This window comes from Bubalus kerabau, chromosome 7, assembly GCF_029407905.1.
Source record: "Bubalus kerabau isolate K-KA32 ecotype Philippines breed swamp buffalo chromosome 7, PCC_UOA_SB_1v2, whole genome shotgun sequence".
Taxonomy (NCBI): Eukaryota; Metazoa; Chordata; class Mammalia; order Artiodactyla; family Bovidae; genus Bubalus; species Bubalus kerabau.
Genome location: NC_073630.1, coordinates 28198400 through 28226171, shown reverse-complemented (window position 1 = coordinate 28226171; position 27772 = coordinate 28198400). Strand labels below are relative to the sequence as shown.

Sequence of the window (27772 nt, the reverse complement as noted above, 5' to 3'; positions counted from 1 at the left end):
CAAAGGTCCGTCTAGTCAAGGCTATGGTTTTTACAGTGGTCATGTATGGATGTGAGAGTTGGACTGTGAAGAAAGCTGAGCGCCGAAGAATTGATGCTTTTGAACTGTGGTGTTGGAGAAGACTCTTGAGAGTCCCTTGGACTGCAAGGAGATCCAACCAGTCCATTCCGAAGGGGATCAGCCCTGGGACTTCTTTGGAAGGAATGATGCTAAAGCTGAAACTCCAGTACTTTGGCCACCTCATGCGAAGAGTTGACTCATTGGAAAAGACTCTGATGCTGGGAGAGATTGGGGGCAGGAGGAGAAGGGGACGACAGAGGACGAGATGGCTGGATGGCATCACTGACTCGATGGACATGAGTCTGAGTGAACTCCGGGAGTTGGTGATGGACAAGGAGGCCTGGCGTGCTGCGATTCGTGGGGTTATGAGGAGTTGGACACGACTGAGCGACTGAACTGAACTGAACTCCTCATGCAAACTTTAAGTTACAGCCCTAATATTTCAGTGTTTCCAGTTCTCTTGAAGAGTTTAGAAGAATATAAAATGATATAATCAATATTCATGAAGATACTTTGCTCCAAAGGCCACCTGTTTGTATAATTGGAGTTTTTGCCTTTAATATCTTATTGTTATTGCTATTGTTACTTTTATTTATGGAAATTTCATAACTATAAAAATAGAAGAGTGTAATTATAATGAATTCACATAGGTATGATATGTACACATCACTGAGTTTCAACAATTACCAACTCATGATCAAACAGGTTTCACTTAATCCCAAAATCCCTCCCTGAGATTGTTTTGAAGCAAACTCCTGACATAAAGCCATCTCATCTTGTAAATATTCTAGTATGTATATGTCTTTAAAAGATAAAAATTTTCTGCAAAAGAAAACTCATTCACAGAAACTATGATCACATCTTAAAAATTAATAATAGCTTCTAAATTTATCAAGTATCCATCATATAATTTTTCATTTAACTCAGGTCCATATATGATCCATGCATTACAACCGTTTAATGTGACTCAGTTATCTTTTAATTTATGAGTTTCTTCATTTGTCATATTCTTTCCTTGAATTTTTTGTCATTTTTTCTGCTGTTCATAAAAATTGAGTCATTTGTTATACAGTTACACATGTAGTCAGGGTTTACTGATTTCATCCCCATGGTGCTATTTAATATGTTCCTCCATTTCCTATATATCTGAAAATTCATACTTCAATATAGAGGCTTGATCAGATTCAATATTTTGGCAAGACACCTTGATAGGTTGTACAGCTGACCCTTGAACAACTCAGAGGTTAGGAACACCACCCTCCACACAGTAAAAATGGACACATAACTTCACAGTCAGCCCTCGAAATCCTTGGTTTCACATTTGCCAATTCAACCAACCTTAGATTATGTAGTATCATAGTGTGTATTTATTGAAAACACTTTGTGTATAAGTGACCTGTGCAGTCCAAACCCATGTAGTTCAAGGGTGTACTGCCACCAAGCAGTGGTTAATAGTTGGCAGTCTCAATGTTTGTAATGTAACCAAGCACTGATGATAATTGCCTAGATTCCAAAATTCCTTAAGGATTGCAAAATGATAATGTTTTACTTCTATCATCTGTTCTTCATATTTTAACCCCTATACCTGGAAAACCCTATATGAAAAGCACATCTTGATAATTTATTTGGTTACCCTGAAGTATTGTGAGACTAGGAAAAGCATAATAAATGCTTGTTTTTTCTTTTATCATTTTCAAAATAATAAGCTTGGTCTTTTGTAATTTCCTTGCTGTCTGATTTGTCAAGATCATAAGGCTGATTTCGTGTATTTCCTACTTTAGCCTTTTCTGTAAAGAGCCCTTAGTCCTTTTAGTAAGAAGTTGATAATGACACTGAAAATTCAGATTCCAGTGAAGTGAAGGAGTACATCAAGGCTGTATATTGTCACCCTGCTTATTTAACTTATATGCAGAGTACATCATGAGAAATGCTGGGCTGGAGGAAGCACAAGCTAGAATCAAGATTGCCGGGAGAAATATCAATAACCTCAGATATGCAGATGACACCACCCTTATGGCAGAAAGTGAAGAAGAACTAAAGATGAAAGTGAAAGAGGAGAGTGAAAAAGTTGGTTTAAAGCTCAACATTCAGAAAACTAAGATCGTGGCGTCCGGTCCCATCACTTCATGGCAAATAGATGGGGAAACAGTAGAAACAGTGTCAGACTTTATTTTTCTGGGCTCCAAAATCACTGCAGATGGTGACTGCAGCCATGAAATTAAAAGACACTTACTCCTTGGAAGGAAAGTTGTGACCAACCTAGACAGCATATTAAAAAGCAGACACATTACTTTTTCAACAAAGGTCTGTCTAGTCAAGGCTATGGTTTTTCCAGTGGTCATGTATGGATGTGAAAGTTGGACTATAAAGAAAGCTGAGTGTCGAAGAATTGATGCTTTTAAACTGTGGTGTTGGAGAAGACTCTTGAGAGTCCCTTGGACTGCAAGGAGATCCAACCAGTCAATCCTAAAGGAGATGAGTCCTGAATATTCATTGGAAGGACTGATGTTGAAGCTGAAGGTCCAATACTCTGGCCACCTGATGCGAAGAGTTGACTCATTTGAAAAGACCCTGATGTTGGGAAAGGTTGAGGGCAGGAGGAGAAGGGGACAACAGAGGCTGAGATGGTTGGATGGCATCACCGACTCAATGGATATGGGTTTGGGTGGACTCTGGGAGTTGGTGATGGACAGGGAGGCCTGGCGTGCTGCAGTTCATGGGGTCGCAAAGAGTCGGACATGACTGAACGACTGAATTGAACTAAACTAAAGAAGTGAAAGTCACTGAGTCACATCTGACTCTTTGCAACCCCATGGACTATAGAGTCCATGGAATTCTCCAGGCCAGAATCTGGAGTGGGTAGCTGTTCCCTTCTCCTAGGGATCCTCCAAACCCAAGGATTGAACCCAGGTCTCCCACAGTGCAGGCAGATTCTTTACCAGCTGAGCACCAGGAAAGTTTACACTTAGCCTCATAGATCTCACATCTGTTTCTTCCAATTCCAGTATCTCCAATATCAAAAGTCCTGGCCCCTACCACACAAATTACAATTAAAACCCCAAAGAAACCACAGGAAAGTCTCAAGATAATCATACCACCCCCACCACTAAGAATCTAATGATTGAAAATAGTTCAGTAATGAATAATTGGGCTTCCCTGATTGCTCAGTCAGTAAAGGATCCACCTGCAATGTGGGAGACCTGAGTTTGATCCCTGTGTTGGGAAGGTCCCCTGGAGGAGGGCATGGCAACCCACTCTAGTATTTTTGCCTGGAGAATCCCCATGAACAGAGGGGCCTGGTGGGCTACAGTCCATGGGGTCACAAAGAATTGGACACAACTGAGCAATGAAGCACAATGAATAATTATTTTATAGTTATGTAAAGTACTTCTACAGTGACAATGCCAATTATTGGAAATGAGACTAATTTATATTCATGGTACCCCCCACTCTATTTCTGTCCTCCATTTTAATTTTTGTGGTGTCTTATCTTTAATATTTTTTAAATTGTAAGCAAAGACAAGTGGATAGAATTACCATTGTAGATATATATTTGTAACTATCCTTTCCTAGTTGAATGACAGTACACAATTTTCCGTCTTGTCTTTTTCAGTTAATGATGCATCTTGGAGATCACTCTATTAAGTGTATTTAACATTTTACTTATTCATTTTTAAAGATACATAGAAATTCATTATGGATTTATGGATATGTTCTGATGGCTCAGACAGTAAAGAATCTGCCTGGAGCTCAGGAGACCTGGGTTTGATCCCTGGGTCAGGAAGATCCCCTGGAGAAGGAAATGGCAACACACTCCAATATTCTTGCCTGGAGAATTCCACAGAGAGAGGAGCCTGGTGGGCTGCAGTCCATGGGGGTCACAGAGTCGGACACAACTGAGTGACTCACTTTTTTCTGAGTGTATTCAACCAGTGCTTTGCTTATAAACATTTACATTCTTTTCAAACCCTTGTTGTTCCAGACAGGGCTATAGTAAACACTGTTCTGTCAGTATATGATCTGACTTTTAGTGGTGTATCTTTGGAATAGATTCCTAAAAGTGGGATTACTAAGTCACAGGTAAATGCTTGCGTTGTTTTACTAGGTTGACAAATTCCCTCCGTGTGGGATACCATCACTTTGTATTCCCATCAACAAAGCTGCTTGTTTTCTAACAGGCTTGTGTCGAGATAGTGTCAAACATTAGGATTTTTTCAGTCTTATAGATAAGAAGTCATATGTTGTGTAGTTTTAGTTTGCATTTCTCTTATATGCAAGTGCTTTTTCACATTTTCAAAAGCCAGTTGCTTTCTTTCTCTAAATGCTATTCATATCACTAGGCTATATTTAATTAGAGCTGTTGGATTTTTCTATTTTTTAGAAGCTCTTTACACATTAGGGATAGTCATCATTTATCTCCGACAAAATATCCAATTACTTTTCTTGTTTGTCATCAATATTTTATCTTTGTTTATAGTGATTTTTTACCATGAAAAATCATCTTTATGATATCAAATTTTTAAATCTTTCCCTTGATTACTTCTGGATTCTAAATTAGGTGACTGTTAAATATCAAATGTTATTATTGTCAAATATTACATTTAAAAACTGATTCTTTGGTGAATTCTATTTCCCTGATTAAGAAGGAATTCAGTTTATGGAGGAATTCATCCATGAATTCATCCATTCATTCATTCATCCAAGGTAAAACTCTTGGATTATTTGAGGTTTTTTTACACTTAGAATTTATCTGTTAGGGTGTGAAGAATAGATTCATTTCACTCCCCCATATGATTATCTAGTTATACTAATCATCTTCTAGCCCACTGATTTGGGATGGTACTTTTATCATGTACTCAATGTCCATATGCAGTTGGGTAATCTCCTGAGTTTTCTGTTGTTTTATGGTGGTTTCTAAGTCTTTTTATGTGCCAGTAACAAACTATTTTTATGTGTCAGTAATAAACTAATGCCTTTTTTAGAGGTTTTTATTTCTGATAAGTTTATCTCCATCTTTCCAATCACTATTCTTCTTTTTTAGAGTTTTCCTGACCTTTCTTGTTTACGTTCCTGAAAGATTTTAATCCAATGAATTTTAGAAACAACTTTATCAGTTTTGGGGGAAAGGAAACATGATGTATTTTTTATTGAGATTACATTAAATTTATTAATTAAATCAGGCATAACTGACATCTTTATAATGTTTAGTTTTCTGCTCCAGGAATAGTGTATTACTTTCCATTTGCTTAAGTCTACTTTTTTTTTTTTTTTTATGTTTCAGGAGTATTGGAGAGACTAAAAAAGATTAAATGTTTTTAAAAAATACTTTGTACATTTTAGGTTATGGTTTATACCTAAAAATTGTATTATTCATTTTTGGCAATTGACATGGGATTCTTCACTTCCATGATAACATCCAAACACTTTTTTTCTTATATATGAAGACTAGAGATTTTTAAATATTAAATTTAAAAACAGATTCCTTGGTGAATTCCATTTTTTTTAGTTTTCCAAATATATACTTACATTATCTTCAAATAGTAGTTTCACTTTAACCTTTCCAATTCTTACGGCTATATTTGATTTCTGTTGCTCACCTGATGACTGTTACCAGTAACACAGTGCCCAGAAGTTGTGGAGACTGTGATCATCCTTATCTTGTTTCTGACTTTCTCATTTAAGCATCAAGTGATTCTATGAAGTAGATTCCAAATTTTGTAACGATTTCTCTATCCCTATTAACTTGATCTTGTCTCTGTCCATCCCTATGTCTCCATCTCTTTACCTATACCTGTGTGTATACTGATACCTGTACAGTTGGCCCTTGAACAATGTGCAAGGATTAGGGACACCAACCCTCTGTGAAGTAAAAACATCTGAGTATAGTATGTAGTCACCACCCTGTATACACAGTTCCTTTATATTCAAGGATATAACCAACCAAGCTTCTGTGGTACTGTGGGAGTCACTACTGGAAAAAAAAAAATCTACATATAAGTTGACCTGGGCAGTTCAAACCTGTGTTGTTCAAGGGTCAACTGAATATAGTTCCATAAAACCCCATTTTATTGAGGTGATTTTTAACATGAATGATTTTGACTTAGTATGGCCAAATGCTTTTTCTGCAACTATGGAGATAATCATATTATTCTCTTCTTAGCTCTATGATACTGATGAAGCATAGTAATGGATTTTCTAAGTACATTACATTTCTGAATAAACCCCATTTAGTCATGGTGTATTGTTGAAAAGATTTTACTAGAATTTTGTTTACTACAACCTTATTGAAGACTTCTTCACGTTCATATACATAAGTGTTGTGCACTCTCTCTCATGTTACTTGTTATCGTAGACAGACTTTATATAATACTATATCCCTCTCTGGAGACCATCCTGTCGTCTTAGCTCTACAGGTAATTGTGTTTTCAGTACCTTGCTTCATTTCAAGGTCTCCCAAATCTTTGTGGCTGTCCAAATCTTATTTTCTGGCAAATTTCTAAGGAAGGGGTTATGTGATAATGTTCTCTGACTCCTTGGATTCACAAACCAATTCTCTGAAACTTTTGTCCATAAAGATCAGTTTAGCTGTATTTAAAACCCTTGGTTCATATTTTCTTTCTTTGAATATCTTAAATATGTTACTTAACTGTCTCCTAGTATAAAACATGGTTGATGCAAGTGACACAACTTTTTTGCCTACTGGCCAAATTATATTATTTATTTTTCAAGTTCAGTAGTTTAACTAGAATATGTTATGGGGTTGTTCATTCTAGACTTTCTCCTGTGTAAAATTATCATATGTAATTTTAGATCTTTTTGCTTTTGTTCATGTTATTTTAGAACATTTTCTTTTTCTGGGTTTGTTTTGTTCCATTGCCTGGTTTTCTTATTTGGGGAAAACTATTTTAAGTATGTTGAATCAGCTTTTCCTATCTCTGCATTTATTTTTCTTGAATTCTTTTCTTTCCTTCTTTCTTAATATATCAACATTCTTCCTTTTTATCTGGTATTTTTCCTAAAGATTTTCTTTATGAGATTCATTCAGTCTTAATTTCTGAAATGATTTTGCTTGTTACATCTCTTTTTATATCTTTCTTTTCTTGAAACATGTTATTAAAGTTTTCTAATCCTGACATATGTTCTTTCATAGTTACAAATTTTTCTTAATTTTCTTTATCATGTTTTGGAATATTAGGTTACTGTTTGGAATAGTAGGTTACTGTTTTTATGTGTTTACTGGGCATTGTGTTTTTTATGTTTCTTTTCTTTCTTTCTTTTTTTTCCTGCAGGTAGTGTTGCTATGTCTGTTTTCTTTTTTTTTTTACATATTAAATTTATATAGGATTGGGCCACAACCCTCCTTTGTTGCCCATTGTTAATTCAGATAAACATTTCTTTGTATTAGAGAGAGTTTGGGAACAAAATAACTTTTCTAGCTACATATCTCTAGCACTCCCACTTCTCTCGTGTTTATGAAGTGATTTAAAAACTGGTCTCTTATTTTTGAGATCTACTTTCTCCCTTTGTTCATTTTTACCTAGACTTTTTCTTTTGTCCTGATTGCTCTTGTAAATTCTATTTCCAAAAGTTACTCTTCATTTAGGGGGCATATAATACATTTTGATACCTAACAGGCAAACTGATCAAAGATTTAAGAATGTCATTCCCTTGTTAATTAAAATATACAATACTGGTATTCAAGAACAAAGGTAACTGAATTTTAGAATATGGAAACAGTTATTGTGTTCTATGAGATGTTGTTTATCTTAGTTACATACAAATCTGCACATATATTCTTGACACCAATAATCAAATGGCATTTTATGGGTTTTAGACTAGATTGGGTGTGTTCAGGGTGGTATTGCTGTAGATGAGTTTTATGGATTTCAGGAGGAACAACAACAGTAACAACTAAAAAAATGAAGCTTGAACTTATTCTAACTCAGATTTCTTAATAACTTAAAAACCAAGTGGTCACAGTGCACATATATTACAAAATGATTTCATGAACAGTTTCAGTGAAATTAGATAGTCCCTCTGCTTCAACATATTTAGCACTGCCTTGAATTAATTAAAAGTACTGTGATTCCAAGTGACTATTAATTTACTGAGTAAACTGAACAAGTTAAATTAAATAAATGGACAAATTAAGTTATTAACAGAACAATGTGCTGATTGCTAGATCACTCTATTTTTGATGGCTGCTTCCTTTTCCCTTGATCTATAATAACTTCATTTTTGTATCATTCACTCCTGTATTTTATTGTTTCCATCTTTCATTAACAAAGTGCTGTTTTTAAATGTCGAAATGATCTTATCTTCTTGGCAAATAGCTTGTATTTTTTGTTGTGTTTTTCAGAGGCCCTGTGGAATCTCGATGTTCACATTCAGAGTCCAGCTGTGTTCATATTTGGCCATAATTCACACAGAAGAAAGGTGAAGAAGTTAATATTATTAACACAGGTAAGAGGTAAAATGATAGTAGAAAAGTTCTAAATAACACTTTTAATTGAACCTATGCCACTTCCCCCACATTATGTTTAGGAACTCTGGTAGAGTTCCAGAAAGTTACCCTTTCCTCAAATGTTTTATATTCCCGGTGTCTATAATTCCATCGGTTTGGGGCTGAATTTCATGCCCCCTCCCCAAATGTATATGCTGCCACCCTAACCCCCAGTACCTCCATAACTCCTTTACTGCCTTTGGAGATAAGGCATGATTGCATAACTGCCTTTGGAGATAAGGTTTTTCAAAAGGTAATTAAGCTAAAATGCAGTCTTTAGGATACACCCTAATGCAAATATGGCATGTATTCTTTTAAAAAGAGGAAATTTGGACAAAGATGGAAGGAAGGCACAGCGAGAAGAGGGCTGTCTGCAAGCTAGGGGAAACGGCCCCAGAGGAAACCAAACCTGCTCACACCTTGATCTTGCGCTTCCAGACTGCAGAACTGTAAGTAAAGGCATTGCTGTTGTTTAGACCGTCCAGTCTGTAGTGTTTCACTGCTGCAGCCTGAGCAGGTGAAGACACCCTCTTTATAACAGAGAGTCTTTGTTGGTTTTCTGTTATATCATTGTTTCCAAGAGGCTTTTACTCTATTGGTCGAAGCTGCAATATACATACTCATCCACTTGTGTTGTTGGTGTTATTTTTGGCCCTTTATCAAAGGATTTATCTTGGCTCTTTTAGAGGAATCAGTGTTTTAAGTCCTCCTTCAGTGATGCAAAGGTGTCTCCATTTTCTTCAGATGAATTCTCCTTTTCTTAGGTGCATTCCACGTTGTTGCCATGGTTGCACCTCTGTAAGTACAACTGAGGGCCTGATGTGTTGCAAGTTACCCTCTGCTCAGTTTAATATTGGACATGGACTTAAAGACATGAACTGTGGGATGCAAATAAGAGATAATACATGTAAAGTACCTAACAAGCCTGGCACATAGTAAGCATTTGTATAATTTGGTTATTATTATTCTTTGTTATTCCTGTATCTTCTAAGCTGTAAAATCCCTTAAACTGATTGAAAGTTTAATACCTTGATTTTTTTCATACCTCAAGCTGATTTTGAGCATTGGAGCCTATTTCCAGGGTAGCAGAATATAAGATCTGTTACAGAATGATCGTTTTGAAGATGAACAACACAGTTTGCATTTCCTGTTACTAATCCTGATTAGGCTTCAAACACAGATTTTAAATTGCCACTTAGGAAATTTTTCCCTTAGTTTTTGCAAATAGTTTTCCTATTATTTTCCAATCTGTGCCACAATTTATTTTATAGTTGAAGCTTTTCTGTGTTTATATTCATAGATTTAGATAACTGACCAGGAACAAACACATTTTACCATGACTCAATTAGCTACTCTGCCCTTCCATTGTTTAGTATTCTTTACTTCAAATGATCATATCTGACTGGAAAAACTGCCAGATTTTCAATAGTTTCTTCCTTTGAGTAATGTTTGTTTTGGAAAAAATCTGCAACAGTAACAGGATAGCAATCATTCCATGCAGTTGGCAGGTTAAGGGCTCATACAGCATTTTGCCCAACTCATTATTGCATCCATATCTATGCAGATGATTAAAAACAACCAAGCAACTAACACAGCCCTCCCCTAAATAAAAACAGTAACAAGACAGGCATTTAAAAATCCATCTTGCTGGAGCCATTTCCCATGAGATCCTGTCAAAAATAAGAGCAGGTCTAACTTCCTTGTCAGACTTCTGCAGAACTCTGGAGATCCAAGGAACAGAGTTTGGAAACTACTGGCCTCTGTCAAGAATTAAGTAGAATTCCCTTTTGCCACCAAGTCTAGTAGTCTTTCCAAAGATGAATCTTAAAATAGCCTGCCAGAGCTCAGCAGTAGAGGTGTAGAACCAGCAGAAATTGTGACAGGTTTGGTGTTACATGTTTGGAGGTGATATCTAATTTCAGTTCTATTTAAGGTCACTCATATGCACAAGAATCAATAGAAGTTTCTGTCAGAGTTTCTGACTATATTATTTGCACGCTTTTTATTAGTTGGATTCAGTCTCTCAGGGAGGGACTACTTTAATAAATTTCTTTCATTTGGGTGGCAGATTAAGTATTGAGAAGACTGATGTGTTAGGATCAAAAAACAAGACATTGGCTAAGAAATCATGTTTCTGATTGATTTACTCCGAAATAAACTTGAACCGTTTCACCTGTGCTTGTTTACGTCAAGTACAGCTAGTGCCTTAAATGTGAGTGACATGGTCTTTTCTCATTAGCTGGTTCTGTTGTCCAGGAGATCAAGTCAGAAGAGAGTGAACAGCTGAACTATCGCAAGGATAGTGTGTACAGGAGATGCGATTTTTCATATCTGGTAATGTGTACAGTACTAGTGCTAACAACTATTTATTATGCATTATTTAAAATGTAATTGGTGCTGACACGTGATACTGTCTTTCCTTAGGCAAAGTGAGAAACATAAAATTGTCATTGGTAAGAGACAAAGTCTTGCTAGAATAGAGGACCAGGTAGGCTGATTTATTGATTTATTATGGAGAGAGGAAACCTACAAAGACAGAAATTCCAAATCCTTTAACCACCAGCATGATGAAGATGTTTCATGTCTATCTCATGTGAACAAAATGATTGTGGACCTGTGGGCCCTACTGAAAATTAGTGTCCCTTTCCAAGTTTGCCATAGTACCCTACTTCTATTCTTATTTAGTGTCATTTCTCTGCATTTAACCACAAATATAGGGATACTGTCTCCCCGTATGCTATTAAAATGCAATTCATGAGAAAAGACAAGACTCTGGAGGGACACTGCTAATACTTTTATTCCCATAGTCATGTGAAAATTCAGTCTAGCTTGGAAGATCCAAATACCCTCTTAGAGACTGAGGCTGGCAGAATTCAGTGGCAGATGAGAACAGAGGAAGGTCATGGCAGCAACTCCTGAGATGGGTGGAGGCAGATTTCAGTAAGTCACGGCCTTCACAGTGGAATGTGAGCCCCTCCAATGCCAAGGCCCTGACTTACTCACTTTTATATACTCAAGGCCCTACGTTTAATAAATTTACAGTGAATAAATGAGCAACTGATAATGGATTATTGTTGGAAGTAGTTGCTAATGCAGGCAGAGGTAATAGGATGGAAAAGAAGAATAAGGCAATGAGGAGCACACTGAGCTCACGTTGGCCCTAAGTGTTCAGAAGGAAATCAGGACCCGGTAGGAACTGCTGAGTCAGTTGTGATTTTTCTGTGGAACCAAAGTGACCCTAAGGTGAGGAGCAAAAAGAGGGAAATTATGGCCAAAGGAGAAAGAGGCACTTTCATCTGGTTAAGAGGACCCTATACTTCTGTATAGTGTTGCTTTTATACATTTGCTTCCTAATGATGCTATTGCAAAAGGTATAAAAGTCTGTTTTTGTAGAATATGAAATTTGTGTCTTCATACTTACGAAAACACATAAGAAAACACGTGTGGGATCATGACAGTAATCCAAAGGATTATGTTTATTTGCAGTTAGTTGATTTTGTGTATGCATATCTACTTGTCTGCATGTGGGTTTTGTGTGTCTGTTTCTGTCTTCTATACAGTGTTACAGAGAGCATCTGGATCATGAATGAAATTAGTTTTTTACCTCCTTTTTAGCCTCAGGTGTAGTTGTGTATGTTTTAGCCGTTGATTTTGTTTTATATAAAAGGGACAGTGTTTGTGAAAGTAATTTTCATGTGAACTTTGATTTTTAACTGTATTTGCAAAGTTTGCTTTTGGAATTTGTAGGGTCCTGTGTAAACCTCTGAGATAATCTCTTTATCCTGATATCCAGAGCCTACGGGTTTCTCAAGAGTACATATGCTGAGCTTTACACTTATTTCTTTGTAGAACATGCCAGGAGTTAGGTTCTGACTATGTAGCATCTTACTTTGATTGGTGGTAAAGAAAGAGGGAATCAACAGAAACAGGCAAAGTATCTTCAAATTTTCTTTTGATTCATTTGAGGTGGTTCTTCAGCAGATTGTGGATATCCACACTCTTCAAGTGGAGGTTAAGCAATTTACTGCTTACATATTTAACTCCCTTTTCCTCTTGCTCTAAAATACTCTTGAAAAATATACAAACCTTTAGGCTCCTAAGTTAATTTTATCTATTTCTCTGATTGGCAAATCCCAATGAAGACAAAAGATACGCCTGTGTGTAAAGGCTATGCATTGAATCCCAAGTACTGATCTATAGAGTGTAAGTCAGTTTTCTTGCCCTCCAGTAGTGCCTGGAATGTTTCACTTGTCCTTACAAATCCATTTCTGGGCACATTTTTTAAAAGTGAAAAAAATTTTTTTTTAAGATAAATCGCTTATATTCTGAAGAAGCACATGGCAATCTGAAGAAAACATATCTGAGGATTCCTCAAATTTTAATCATCTTTTGCTTGTGTATTCAAAAAGAAAAAAAAATCATTCTGAAAATGAATTCCACACACAGATTCACACAACAGGGCAGAGAAACATGCAAGGCTGGTGCAGCCTGGGGGACCCAGCTGTAAATTCACACTTTAGACCTCAGCCCTTTTGTGGGAAAAGAAAGGAATGGCTAGCGGTCTCAATACCACCTTGCCTGTGTGCCCCTGTCCGTGCCCTTGTGTGCCAGGATCCGGTGTGAAAGCTGAGGAACTCGGGTCTGAAAATTCGACAGCATGTTCCGAAAGAACAGCTTCCTCCCCTAGCTGTTCTCCACCGAGTGGTGGTGCCGCACAGCCTCGACTTCTCTGTGCACAGATGGTAGCACACCAGAGAAGGAGAAATGCAACAGTTTCCTAAACCCTTGGGTTGTTTTGGAAGCCTGGGCGCTCTATTGCCTCTGATCATCTCCAAACCGGGAGATTGCCTGGGACAACTCGCATCTCTAGCATTTACTTCCTCGCCTCGCCAGCTGCCACTGGCGCCCCCAAGCGCCGCGCTCGAGCCCTTCTCTGAACCTCTTTCCCGCCGAAGCAAAGGAGACCTGGCGAGCCTCCGGGTCTCCCAGGAAAGGCATTGCATATAATTGCCAGAGGCTAAGAGGCAGAAAGCAGAACCTCAGAGCCTCCCTCGCCTGCAGTTCATTCCTGTCTGGGATTTCCTCTTTGCAAAGGAGGAGTTGCCTAGGATGATAAAGATGCCCCCGTAGAACTGTGCGGTTCAGAGCTCAGGTCCCCTGCCTCCATTCCTCCCGCTCCTCAAAGACGGAGACAAACAGCTACTTGTGTGGTGGGGAGGGGGTCTGTAGGGTGAAGAAGGAGGAGACGAGAAAGTGCCAAATGCCTTTTAGTAGCGTGGTGGGACTTTCTTTCCCCCTTCTCTGATACTCTTCTTCCCAAAGCCCCATCTGGATCGGTTACACACTCCCTGGCGCACCAATACAGTGCCAGCCTCACACATCCTCTGGAAGGCACAGGCTAAAACCCAACGTGAGTGTACACAGACCATTAACGCCCAGATGCTCATTTTCCTTAACTTTCTGTCGGGCTTTTCTAGGGCTCCTCTCGGAGTCAGGGACTGGAGGTGGGTTGGGGAACCCATGGAAGGGTGCTGGCAGTCCTGAACCGCGGTGGCAGTTCGCCCCTCTTCACTTCCACATTTGCCCTCCGTTTGTTGGCAAAGGCTCTTCCACCCTCTGGTGCGGTTGGTTGTCAGGAATTAGGAGTCCGCCTGTTACTCTAGGGGTGAATCCCATCTCAGTTGCTGTTCGGTGGAAGGGTAGTGGGAGGGGGCGAGGAGAAGCATAAGGGGAAGCCTCAGAAGGAAAAGCCGCAAGAAAAAGAGAAAGGGGGCGGGCGGGGACGTGCGGGTGATAGAAACGGTTTTAGTCTTTGTCACTCTTAAACTGGGGGCGGAGGGAACCCCCCCCAACCACCCCGCTGTGAGAAGCTATAAAAAGCAAAGGGGGCGGCGGTGAGAGAGCAGACGCAGCGAGGGAGACCGCGCGGAGCGCAGGGCAGCTCCCGGGGCAACGCAGCATCCCTGGCAGCGCTTAGCTGCGGGCTGGTTGAACACCGCTTCGGGCGACTTTGCATGCGCGTGCGAAACCTTAGCTGGCCTCTGATCTCCAGGGTCCGGTCTGGGGGCGGTTCCTGATCTCCCATATTAGTGCCCGCCAACTTTGAAAAGGAGGACTTGAGTCCCGCAGAGGTTGAGACCTAAGAGGTAGAGAAGAAAGAGAGGAGAGAAAACGCAACTGAGGCCGAAGGCGAACGAACTCATGTGGACCTCCTGAGCAGTTAAGAGGAGGACTGGACCTCTGAGAGCCGAGGCAGGACCTCGGAGGAGGTGTGGGCAAGGAGCAACGGAAGCGGTGCGGCCCGTGGGGCTGGGTCTGCTTGCACCTCGGGTCACGCCTCCTTGGCGAGAAGGCGCCTCGCCTTTGATTGCTTCCAGTTACTGCAGAACTTCCTGCCCTGGCGGAGAAGCGGGTCTTGCTTGGGTCGCGCTTACTCCGGGTCTGAGACTGAGACTGAGTTCACACGGTGCTGGGCCCCCAAAGCCAAGTGGGGTTGGGGGAACAGAGTCTGCGAGTCCCGGCGCCCCGAGTGCAGGGCCCCGTGTTGGGGTCCTCCTTCCCATTTGTATCCGCATCCTTGCGGGCTTTGCGCCTCCCCGGGGGATCCCTCGCCGGGAGATGGCCGCATTGATGCGGGGCAAGGACTCCTCCCGCTGCCTGCTCCTACTGGCCGCGGTGCTGATGGTGGAGAGCTCACAGTTCGGCAGCTCACGGGCCAAACTCAACTCCATCAAGTCCTCTCTGGGCGGGGAGACGCCTGCCCAGGCCGCCAATCGATCTGCGGGCACTTACCAAGGACTGGCTTTCGGCGGCAGTAAGAAGGGCAAAAACCTGGGGCAGGTAGGAAAATACCCCCAATACACTCTTCAACCAGAAGAGGTAGGGACCGGGGCTCTTGGGCACTTCATTTGACTTAGCCCACCCGGAGTGCGCCCCCAGGTGTGGCGCACAGGATAGCTGGGGAGGGCTTCCCAGATGCACGATTGCTCTGGCGGGGATGGCTGTGTGGGTGTGAGTGCTGGAGGATGTGGAGCGGGCGGGATGGATAGGGGATAGGGTGCTTTCTCATCTCTGTTTTGGGTTATGGGTATGTACGGAGCCCTAGTGAGTACCGATGGGGAAAATGGGCAGGAAGGTCCTTCTCCGCATTTAACACAGCGGATGTCGAGGAGGCTGGTACTAGCTAACACACAGCAACTATTGGGTGTCAGGTATTGTTCTAGGAGTTTTCCATATATTTAATCTTCACCACCCTATGAGCTTGGCGCTGTTACTATGCCTTCCCTGCAAATGAAGAAACTTAGGCAAGGAGTAGAAGCCATTTGCCCAAGGCACACACTTAGTGTAGGTGGCAGAGCGGGATTCCAATTCGGACAGTCAGAGTCCAGTTTCTGGGCTCTTATCCCATGCACTTTACAATCCGAAGGGAAAATTTACCGTTTTTCAGGTTCTCCTTCCTTCTCAGTTCCGTGAAGTAAGGTCACATACAGAAAACCTCAGTACACGTGCATTTCTCACGTCTGGATATAAATCATCCCAGAGGAAACAAAATAATGAGCTGACAGAGGTAGTATCAGGTGCGGAGGACCAGGGTACCTGGGACATAGCCAGGAGAACTGCCGAGGTATGTTTTCCAGTGAAAACTTTCCTGAACATCTTTGTCTCTCTGTCACACAGGCAGACAGGGAGATTGACAGTCATGCAAGTAGTTACACAAACAGACACAGAGAGAGACAAGAGCTCGCATGCTCCACGCGGCACCCGCTGTGGCCAGCACACAGCAGCCAGGAAAGGGGGCCCTGTGGGCACTGGGAACCACTACAGCTCCCCCTTCCGCTCCTTTTGTGGGAAGCCAAGACTGAGAGCCAGTTTGTCCAGCAGCACCGGCACCTCACACAGCCCAACTGTCAACTCATAAAGGCAGCTCATTGCCCCACAGATCGTGGGTTTCCTTATTTTATGAGAGGAGCCTGCTGCAGCTGCTGTGCGCGCTCTCAGCAGCGTCTTCCACTGCCCATGCCCGCAGCGCAGGCGTCAGGGTGAAGATTGACAGCCAAGCCCGGTCCTGGAGGGACCACAGGGAAGAGTCTGCTCTGCTTGGCCCCCTACTGCCCTCTCACGGGGAGAGTTTTGCTAGTTCTGCAGTTCCAGAATGCTTCCTGGGTTCTGAAATGTCAAACATTTCAGCTCTCCTCTGAAAGGAAAACAAAGTCTGCAAACACAGGATTCTTTTTAATGACTCAGGGGAAATAAGAAACTATACATCTGCATACACACCACAGGCATACATGTCCTGTGCATATTCTCACACATGTGCACACACCTCCATCCACACTTACAAGACCATTCTCATTGCTCTTTTCTCCTCGTTAGGAAATGCTCTGCCGTTTTCAATAGGAACTGACAACATTCTCTTAGAAACCCATTACACAATGGGTCAAAGCTTACAGAGAAGGGGTGCGCCCAGTCCAAATCATCTGACTTTCCCCCCTAATGTTACTGACTTCAAATTCCACCTTATCAGTTGTTGAAAAGAGCCGTGTTGAGATCAGCCAAGAACAGAGGGATGGACCCAGTAATCGTTGAGGTTCCTTTTGATTCTAATCTATGTACATTCTGTGAATTTCTGTAAAGAAGTTTAAAAGTTTCTGACACCATGGACCCCAACACCTAACGTTGCTCAGTCAAATTATCAGTTATATCAGTATTGCCACTAGCCATACGGTTATATGGACTAGACTGTGGGATCCATCTAAAAACCTGGCTTATCACTTATGTGTTGATATTAATCCATATACAAATATGCTTGCTTATTTTTATATCTCTCCAAATTTCTGCTCCCTAAAGAGGATTTGAGTTATGTTGCATGTCTTCAAATTGAAGATTTCTTTTATACATCAGTTGAAGTTCCTTTTTTTTTTTTTTTGAGTTGAATATCTTTTATGCTCTCCATATCTTAGTGGTTCAATGGAATATATTTCATTATATTCACTTAATTGTAATACAGGATCCTTAAAAATTGACATCGGATTTGCGAGAAAATTGTAACATATTAGAGACAGTGGGAACATGGAATGAAACACTGAGTTGAATCACAGGAAGATAGCTGGAAAATAAAATTATTATCTTTTGTATATTCTGGCTTTGCACTTGTTTATCAGGTGGTCTAAAATGTGTACTGCTGTGAAGGAACAAATAGAAAAAAAAACAAAAAACTTTTTCTTATAGAGGTAGAGGAATTCTTTGAATATTTATGGATCTCTTTATCTTCTTACTTCCACTTCTTATGTGGTTACCAAAAATTTTAGCACTCTTATTTTCAACAATGGAATGGAAATTAGAAAGATTGTTCCAAATGGAAGAGGCCACATCCTTTTATGGAGAAAAACTACAAATAAAATTCAGTTGAGCTGAATTTTTATCCATCACAAAATAATTGATTGAGAAAATTTGTAAGTAAAATGCCAACTGTCAAAATTAATTATATAGTGTCATTTTGAGGCCTAATACGTCCCATCCTCAGTCTTTGATTGATGATGTTCTGTCAATCAGTCACTGACTTAGTCTGACTAAGAGTCATGTCCAACTCTTTGCGACCCTGTGGACTGTAGCCCACCAGGTTCCTCTGTCCGTGGGATTTTCCAGGCAAGAATACTGGTGTGGGTTGCCATGCCCTCCTCCAGGGAGTCTTCCCAACCTAGGGATTGAATCCAGGTCTCCCACACTGCAGGTGGATTCTTTACTGTCTGAGCCACCAGGGAAGCCCTGAACAGTAAAGATACAGGGACCAGAGACTGTAAGATAAAACCTCAAGTATGAGTGTCAGAAACTTAGTCTTTAGTCTTCTTTTCCTTAAGTGAAAGTTGAATGATTGTCTACTTTTCCTGATTTATTTTCATAATGGAGAATAAAAATAAAAATGTTATTGCTATTGCAGAAGAAATTGTTGAAGAAATTTAATAATTCATTAATCTACAAATGTGAAAATGAGGCTAAATGGGCTCCAAACTTTTCTTGATTCACCGTAGTCTGATCTCATATGAAGAAAATATTCTTATTTATAGGAATTTTACTTGTCCTGTCAGCAAGGTGGATTATTTGTAAATCACTTCTGTAAAAGTTGTCTTTGAATTTCAGGAAAGATTTAGAGGGCGCCCAGAGAAAATCCGCTGTTCTCCAGGGGTGTTAAAATTCTCATCCTTAGGTTTGTTTTCAAAGACATAGTTATGAGTTTTGATTCAAAGTGCCATAGAAAGTTGAATGTCTTACTCTTCATTCAGGTGATGGAAACAGAAACAGAAAAAATTATTTTGGTGAATTATTCACATTGTTTTAATTTGACTTTCCACTTGCATCTATTATTACTGATGGGTTTTAAAAGGTAGTATGCGTTTGTATATGTATATTGGATAAATTAGATCGTAGGGCTGTAACTAGCTTATATATGAATAATTTATACATCTCAATTTATGAAGAGACTTGCAAACTTTCTAAATCAAAAGCATTATTAGGCAAAATTTCAATATCATGTGAACAAATATATTCTGATTAAGTACACTATTGCTCAATATCACCTCAGGTGTATGAGGTATCGATTTTTGCAGGCCACCTTAAAGGCAGATTTTTTTTTCAAAAAGCAGTTTATAAAATCAGTTTACCCTTGAAATGAACAGTGATTTTTTTATATATGAATAAGAAATCTTTTGAATGTGTTTGTAATTGCTTCTTTTAGCCTTTACTCCTTGTTTTGTTTTTTGAAACCAGCAGATTTAATTTGAACACAATGCTGTATGAATTTGAAGTATTTGTAAAACTTATGATTAGAACTGTGAAAAATAATTATATTTTAAAGGTAGAAAAGCTTCTTGGTATATGTCTCTAAAAAGAAGGTGAAATTGGTTTCATATAAATTCAGATTCCATTATTTTCTAATATAATTTGGACACTTGAGGGACAGGGGTTTGATGAAATTATGTTGTAAGAAAAGAACGCTTGAAATACACTGAAACGGAAGCTTGAGGAAGTTGGTAAGAGAACACTAATATTTTTTTTTTGAATTTTCTTTAATAAAAATGCCATATCTATTTGCATGCACTCATGAAAATGCTCATTGAAAAAAACTATATATCCTATTTTCTGGAGGTGATCGCTTAACTTTCTAAAATTAGCCATGACCTTTTTCTGAAAATCCCAGCCCAACTTTCCCCTCTTAGAGGTTAAATATTTGCTATCTGCTCTGTACTTCAGTTGACACTAAACGTAATCAGGAAAGCAAGTCATCTCTAAAATTAATTCTTTCCAAACAAATAAAAATATTTGAAATACACTACACTACTTCTTTTCTTTCTTTATCGATAGTAGAGAGTTGATGGTTGACACAAGTGAAGGTTACCTAGTGAATGGCAAAAGTATTTTAATGATAATCTAAGTGGGGACATCCATCATTTTATTTCTGTGTTAGAGAAGAGAAAGCAAAGGACAAGGTTACTTAAACTCACTCCAGCTGTGACTCTGACCTTACCATAGTCTTCTTGAGTACTCCTCTCTGATACAAACTCCTTCCCAGGATGTTTCAAATCGTATAATTTTTAAAGTAGAGAAAGCAATGTAATAGAAGGGTACCTAGGAGACTATCATGCTTTCTTCTTCTTTTCCCTGCACAGTTATATTAAGTGTACAGTAAAATGACCTGTTAAATTACAGAGGCGTTTATAATAGTCAGTATATTTAGTATTTTAGACTCAGTCTCTTCTGGCTGTTCATTCTTTGGTATTGACGTAGCATTGAAAAGAGTTACAATCTTATTTTTGTGATTTCCTCATGGCCCTTTTAAGTCATTTTGCTTCATTATACCTCTAGTCACTTGTATTCATCTATAAAAAGGTGATAAAGCTACTCCTAGTTAATTATTTAACCATTGAAAACATTTATGCAATATTTATATTCCTCTTAGAGTCATTTTTTAAAAAATCTGAAGCAACCTCCCCAAAACAAAATTAATAATAATAGATAGATTTTTGTGTCATGTAACATTGCTTTAAGATTACATAGAAATATGTTAATATGGAACGTAAAACAAAAATTTAGTATTACTGTTTAAGGAAAGCAGAAGTTAATTTTTTTTCTTCCTCTGTTCCTGCTTTACTTTCCAGGAATTAGAAAACGATATATTTTTCTCTAATAGTTGTTGTTGTTGTTTTCCAGAATAAATATAAACCATTCTCCCACACACAGAGGTCAACTGATATAAAATATAGGTGATTTTTTTTTTTTTGATAGGAACATCTGTACACAGGAGGAAAGTCAACATCCAAATATTTTAAATAGTGGCTTCCCAATGAGTCTCTCATGTTAACAATTTTGGGTTACTGCCCACTTCTTTGGGTTCAAAACAAGAAAGGAAGACCATGAGTAGCACCAGCGTCTAATCAGAGTCCTTAGGGACAGTTCATCCTGTAAATCCTTGTCTTTGTAATGGTAAATTAAATCAGAAACCATTGAGGCAGAAGAGATTTCAATATCAGATATAAACTGACATATTTTAACTCAGTTTATGCAGCACTAAAAACAGAATTAGTATTTTAACTTTTATCCACAACCAGTGAAACTGATTAGGATACTACGTTTGTGGGATTTTAATAGTAGCTTAGATTTATCTATGTGCTTCAATGTAGGAATAAAATCAGCAAAACAGAAAAGTAGTAAATATTTTAATAAGTTACTTATCTCTTTTCCACAGTCAGATAAAAGGGACAAATGTGCATCAGATATCTTTTGAAATATATTACAGGGTCTAATTTAATTGGTTGATTCTACTTAAGTATTATAATTTTGGCACATACAATAGCTTAAATTTAAATATTTCATTATCATACAACATTTTAGCTATCCCACCCTGTCTAAAGCAAGCAAATAAATAAAAGCAGTGAATGAATATGAACATTAATTAGAAAAACAAAGCATTACAATTAGGGAGAGAGACTTTTTTAAGTGTTAGATTTATCCAAATATCTCCTAAAAATGTTAGCTTTCCATGTTATGCTTTATCATGTAGAATAAGAATGTTCTTCCCAGGACTGGAAGACAAGAGTGGCTTTCAGATATCATTTTCTTAAATTGGCTTGCAAGTAGGCATAGCACACATTAAATTATAGTAAGAAGTTCCATTTGTTACTTATTTACTCTGCCAGGCATTGCTTCAAATATTTCATTTGAATTAATTTTTTTCATTCTCTCAGTAGCCCTTTGAAGAGAGTAAGTCCTAATATTGCCCTTATTTTTATAAATGATAAAGCAATAATTCTCCTGGGACACAGATAGGTTTTGCAATTTGTACAAGTCACACAGCAGTAGGTGCAGAAAGCCACAACATGAACCTAAGTGATGTAGTGTTAGAGCCTGAATATTTACCTACCAGGCTGCGCTGCCAGAGTATCCAGCCAAATAAAACATGGGTACACTATCTATACAATACAGAGTTAAGAGGAAACATGGACCTTTATTTTATTCTTCCCTATTCTATTTTCAACTCACACAGGTATGACTCTAGGTTCATTAAAAACCATAGCAAAACCCAAACCCAAACCATCAAGCAGTTGATGCCAACTGCTACTCTGAGTAGCCAGAGTATGAGAATAGTTTATGGACTCAAAAGCAGGCACATAGTAGTGTCATCTCTGCCTTTACTTGCCTCCCTGCCAGAGAAAATTCACTAACACATGCACGCACACACACACACCCTCTTTCTTTCTCCTACTCTTCTCCATTAAATTATTGCATTGCCGCAAGTAGAAAGGAACGCTATTGCATAAATCCTATTTTGCTCTCCGTAACCACCACACAGTACCCATCCCCCTGCCTCTAAGTGACACCGTGTGCCCACTGACATCAGCAATGTGGGGGCCTTCCCAGCAGCCTCTCTGGAGTGACTTTCCATTGGTCTGGCTGGCATCCATCACACTCTGATCAGAGAGGGAGAAGCCATTTAGAACTTGCTATTGGTTTTGTTTTTCCTTTACTTTTGACCTCCTTCTAACTGCCTTTCAGATAATCAGTTGATTTGTAGCAGCACTAGAGTTTCATAACAGAATTCTTAGGGGAGTTTTTCTCAATTGCATCTGGCTAGCTTAATGGCTTTGGAAAAGCCACTTAATCTCTGGTCCTTTTAAAAAAATCTGTAAAATAGGATAATAATAACAATAGCAACCATAATAGTAATAACACTCAACTTACTGGGCAACAGGGAGGAAGAGGAAAGTGCACTCAGTCATTTAGCTGATGTTATTATTTCTATTACCATTACAGAAATATGTAAGGTCAAGTGCTCCTGTAAAAAATAGAAAGTGGCTACTTAATTTTCCCCACCAAGATGGGCAGGAGTAACTAAATGAATGCATATGATATACATGAAGGAAACAAATGAACTCATTTACACCAATGCCAAGAATTGTCAATCAGAATAAAACAAGACAAAAAAAATACATATACACACATACATATGCTATCATGTTTCTTGTGCTGCATGTTAGCATTAAAAGTGATAATAGGTCAGTGTTGTAAAAAGAAAGCAAAATAGTATGTAATTGAATAATTGGTGAAATTACACAGAAGCAAGAGTGTACCAGACATTAAAAATACAACCATGATAGGAGGAGGTCCTAACAAGGATGGCAATATTAGTTATTTAAGCATAGGAACCAAAACAGTTGAAAAACATATTAGAGTCAGCTGCCAACAGCATTAATTTGATATTCTCTAAAGTAAGACAACCTGTGTCGAGGCAAACTTCTTGACACTTTATGCAGAGTGCTTGGACCCCAAAGAGCTTGCTAAGAATTTGGAAGACTTAAAACCCTCTTTGAGTGTCAGCCTGTCATGTACGAAGCGGACTCAGAGATTCAGAGCTCATTATTCCCATTCCATCCCCTTGTTTGTTTTGAGTTCTTTTTTTCAAGATTCAGGTATCTGGAAATATTTTGATAATGTTAAATTGAGAGTGAAAGTCAACTCACTGGAGTATGTAATACACTTCTTTCAATGTATTAGATATAAACTGCCAGTAAGAGTTTCTATCTGGTAATGAACTAAAAACCTTCATTCAGATGGGGAAACTGTCATTTAAAATCAATCAACTGAGATGACGGCTGAGAGTCAAATAACAGTGTTCACTTGCTCATTCTAATTTCATCTCAGCCTTTTGAAATTTGGCTCAACGAGCATTGTGTTAATTTGTCACTTGAAATCCAAAGTCTATTTTCTAGTACCCATCCTGTATACTCTGTAGGCTGTTATCTATCTCTTATACCTAATATATTCCCCTACTTCTGTAATATTACAAATTTTTCTTTTCCTCTCTGGTTCATTCCTCTTTATAGTTTTCACTGATTCCTCCACAACATTGTGCTATAAATGTGGGCATTCCTTCACATTCTCTCCCCAGTTCTCTTTTCTTTCTGTTCCATCTTCTTTTCTTTCCTTGTGTGCGGGTGCACTGTGCTTAGTCACTCAGTTGTGTCCGACTCTTCGAGACCCTTTGGACTGCAGCCTGCCAAGCTCCTCTGTCCATGGAATTTTTTTCAGGCAAGAATACTGAGTGGATTGCCATTTCCTTCTCCAGGGGATCTTCCAGACTCAGGGATCGAACCCAGGTCTCTTATGTCTCCTGCACTGCAGGCAGATTCTATACTATCTGAGCCATCAGGGAAACCCATTATTTCCTTATTTGAAATCGTTTGTCACTTATGGAGGTATGTTTGTTTAAACTACTGAGCCTCCTTGCCTGCTCAACTGTTTTGGAAGTCCTTCCAGAAACAAACAAATCTCCATATCGAAATGTAACCTTTTATGGTTAACATCAAATTGTCAGGAATCAGGCAACCAGGTCTTTTTGATTTCTAAATGTTATAAAAAAGCCTGATAGAAAGTTCCCGGGGTCAGACTAATGTAGGTCACAAGAATCTAGTCTGATTACCCCAACTTATGCTCTGGTCTGTTTCATCACTGGCTGCTGATCAATGAAAGCTGTGTACATTCCTATCAATGCTTTTGTTTCTTGACCTTTGTGTATTTGAATCCTTGGGATTTAAATGGCCTCCAATTTTTTTCCCTCTATGATGAACTTGTTACATTAATATCTGATGAGAAGATGCAAGTATCTATTATTTATGCTTATTAAATGTTACATATTATAATATGCACACAAATATTTTAAGCAATATGTAATGTTCGTTTTTATAGCTTGAACTATTCACTAAAGAGTCATTTTTTGCTACTTCCAGTCTTATAAATAACTATTAATTTTTAGAGTGAGAAACCTCAACATTTATACATTTACTCAACATTTACCTGATATACTCTTAAAAGTGCTTGATATTTAATAACTGAATAAGAAGATTCTTAAAGTGTGCTTAATCACTATTAATCAAGATGGAGAGTGTTATAGAAAGAACCAAGAAAAACTTTTATCACCTGCAGGTTTCAAGAACTTGTATAACAGACTAAAGTGGGCATGCTTAGAGCTGGGATATACATTAGAAATCACCAAGTTTAACTCAGCTTATTTTACATATGAGGGAAGCAATTTAGGAGACTGTCGTGATCTGCTCTAATACTACAAATAATACTTTGCCTGTGACAAAGAAACTTCTGCTGAAACTTGTATCTTCTGACTTCTAACAAGGGCCTTTCAAATAATAACAAAGCTCTGCAGACGAATTAATTTCAGTTGATTAAAAAAACTAATGGGAGATAAATTATATATAGAACCCCCTTTCAGCTCTCAATTTGTGTGTGTCAAAATGTATTAGCAAAGAATACAATACCATGATGACAACTGTGTCAGTAGGATTTAAAGAAAATTAATGAAACGACAGGGCTTTGGCTATATTATCCTTGCCTGCTCTTTTAGTCATGATACTTTAATAATGCATTTAGCAGGAAGCCTGGCTGAAGAGAAACATTTTCCTTTGTAATCAAGAACATGCACACACGCATGCACACAACCCTGATAGAAGTTTCAACAATAAATACTCTTAAGATGCAGTTGTTCAGTCGCTCAGTCGTGTCTGACTCTCTGTGACCCCATGGACTGCAGCAGGCCAGGCAAAAAAAAAAAAAATTCTTTAGTCCTTTCCTTCTATTCTGTGCTGTGCTACTCTCTTGCTCTGTTCTCTTTGCTCTTTATCTTTGAATACCAGTCATCACTATAGAATAGGCTGACCAAAACCTGTTGTTTGAAAAACCACTGACCTGTCTGCTATTGCCCTTGCCTTGCAGCAAACTCAGGGCATGATGGTTGGAGATCAGTAGTACTTGAGGGGTCAGCCCCAGTGAGGGAAGTTCATAGACGGCAGAGGCAGGCAGGTTTTCATGGAATGAAGCATCCGTCATCTCAGACTGCTCCCGTCAGCCTCTGGTCTCAATGTAGGGGAGCTCTTCACCTGGGATGGACCGAATCTCTGCCTCTCTCTTTCAGGAGTAACTGACTTAAAACAATGCTGTGTTTGGTACTTGGATGTTTCAGACATCTTAATGTTAGTCTGTTACCCCACATTAGTATTGTTCTTTCTGGGTGTGTGCCCAGAATGTGTATCATCATACTTTATTTGTAAGAGTATACAGTTGAGGATACAGTTTCTACATAGGATAGCAGGGAACGTGACACAGCCTGGACTATAGATTGAGAAGACCTGGTTAGCCTATTGTCTAACATGCTGGACATGAAGAAATCATCTGACACCTTCAAGCTTTAGTTTTCTTATCAGAAAAGTAGGGCCTGTAATGATGGTGTTTTATCTTATCTGTTTGCAAAATATAAAGCATTGCTTATTTACATTATATCTTTAGAGGCTGTTTTAATGAAAAAACTAAAGACCTTTCCACTCTGAATTTATGAACGATAAATATGAATTAGCGTTAAACCAAGAATAAGTTATTCTAGATGGATTTTATGATTCTGGAATTATAAATTCAGTTTCTGTTTTGATAGATTGTCTCTCTTTTTTTTTAAAGAAACAAAGACCGAGAGTGGAAGGTGTTTCTTCGCTTTTGTTTTCTTTCTTTGCCTTTTTGTCTTGATTCTCTTGGGTTTCCTGGGAAAAAATAAGTGCCAGTAGTAATACTTCCACATTTCTGATTAGAACTTGGTGATGTTATTATGATAATTATTACTTTTATTCCTGCAGGCTACAGACAGCCTGCTATTAGAATATCCTGCCTATGACTTCAAGAAGAGCCCTCTGCGTTTTTATTCTATCATGTATAAGATATGTTACTGTTTATATATTTTTAAAATGTCTTGGAAAGGCATAATAAGGGTCTCTATAATAGAAGTAAGTGTATTTTAAAGTTCTGGAACTAAACTTGAGCATCATATTTTGGGCACATTATATGTTATAGGGTTCACAAAGCATAAATTTCAGGGAAACAGCCAATTGTAAAGTCAAGTTGTATGGCTGTGAGATCACATTAACTGTGACAGACAAAAAAGATTTTTGCCACAAACCCTTCAAACAGGAAAGTGGATATTTTTCAAAGCTGGTGAAAACATACTATTGTGTTGCTAAGTTGGCATTTCCTAGTGAACAGTGTAGCAGCTCTGATCTTTCATGTTACATGTGCACGGATCTCACCCAAACATTTGTTCAGGCTATAAACAGTGCAGGCTTCCTGCTTGCCGTTCCTGCTCCTAGTAATTATCCTCTAATTTAGAGGATTCTTCTTCTTCTTCAATGATTGCTTTTGCTGTTTTATTGTCATCCCAACTCTCATGGCCTTGATTCGGACCATTATCATTTCCCAGGGGAACATTACAATATTGTGGTAGTTTTTTGCTTCTTCAAACCATCCTCCACACTATTTCAGAAGTAAGCTTTCTAAAGTAAAAACTCTGATAAAGCTGTTCTAGAAATGTTCACTTCTAGGGCATGAAGTCTACACTTCTCAGCTTGGCACACAACAGTGTCAGTTACCTTATACCTCATACTTTGGCCCAGAGACCACACAGCTGATGAGTGGCAGAGCTAGGGTTTTTACTTGAGTCTACTTAGTCATGCTATGCCGCAGCCTCATATAAATTGGAGGCCAGAGAATCCAGCTAAAGACTTTTTATTGGTATGTTTGAGAATTCAGATGTGATTAAATTCTTCTGGTAAGCCAGTCAGCTTGCTAATTGCTTACTTCTTAGAGGTATTAGATGCTACGATCACAGTC

The 27772-nt window shown here is 38.7% G+C and overlaps 1 protein-coding gene across 19 annotated transcripts in view; it reads left to right on the top strand.

Moving 5' to 3' along the window:
- The window catches only part of DKK2 (dickkopf WNT signaling pathway inhibitor 2), a 583019-nt gene that overhangs the window by 443485 nt on the left and 111762 nt on the right, over positions 1 to 27772 (top strand). For 11 of the 19 annotated variants that reach the window (XR_008716848.1, XR_008716834.1, XR_008716811.1 and 8 more), the window contains 2 exons: positions 8420 to 8523; positions 8886 to 9012. Coding sequence is in view for 2 of the 19 variants with exons in the window: in XM_055587907.1 (XP_055443882.1) it covers positions 15182 to 15442 (261 nt within the window). In the remaining 17 variants the exon portion in view is untranslated. Of the gene's footprint in view, positions 1 to 8419; positions 8524 to 8885; positions 9013 to 9327; positions 10772 to 14478; positions 15443 to 26745; positions 26938 to 27772 lie in introns of those variants that run through there. The other 8 variants (XR_008716819.1, XR_008716818.1, XR_008716815.1 and 5 more) reach the window with 6 other exon arrangements.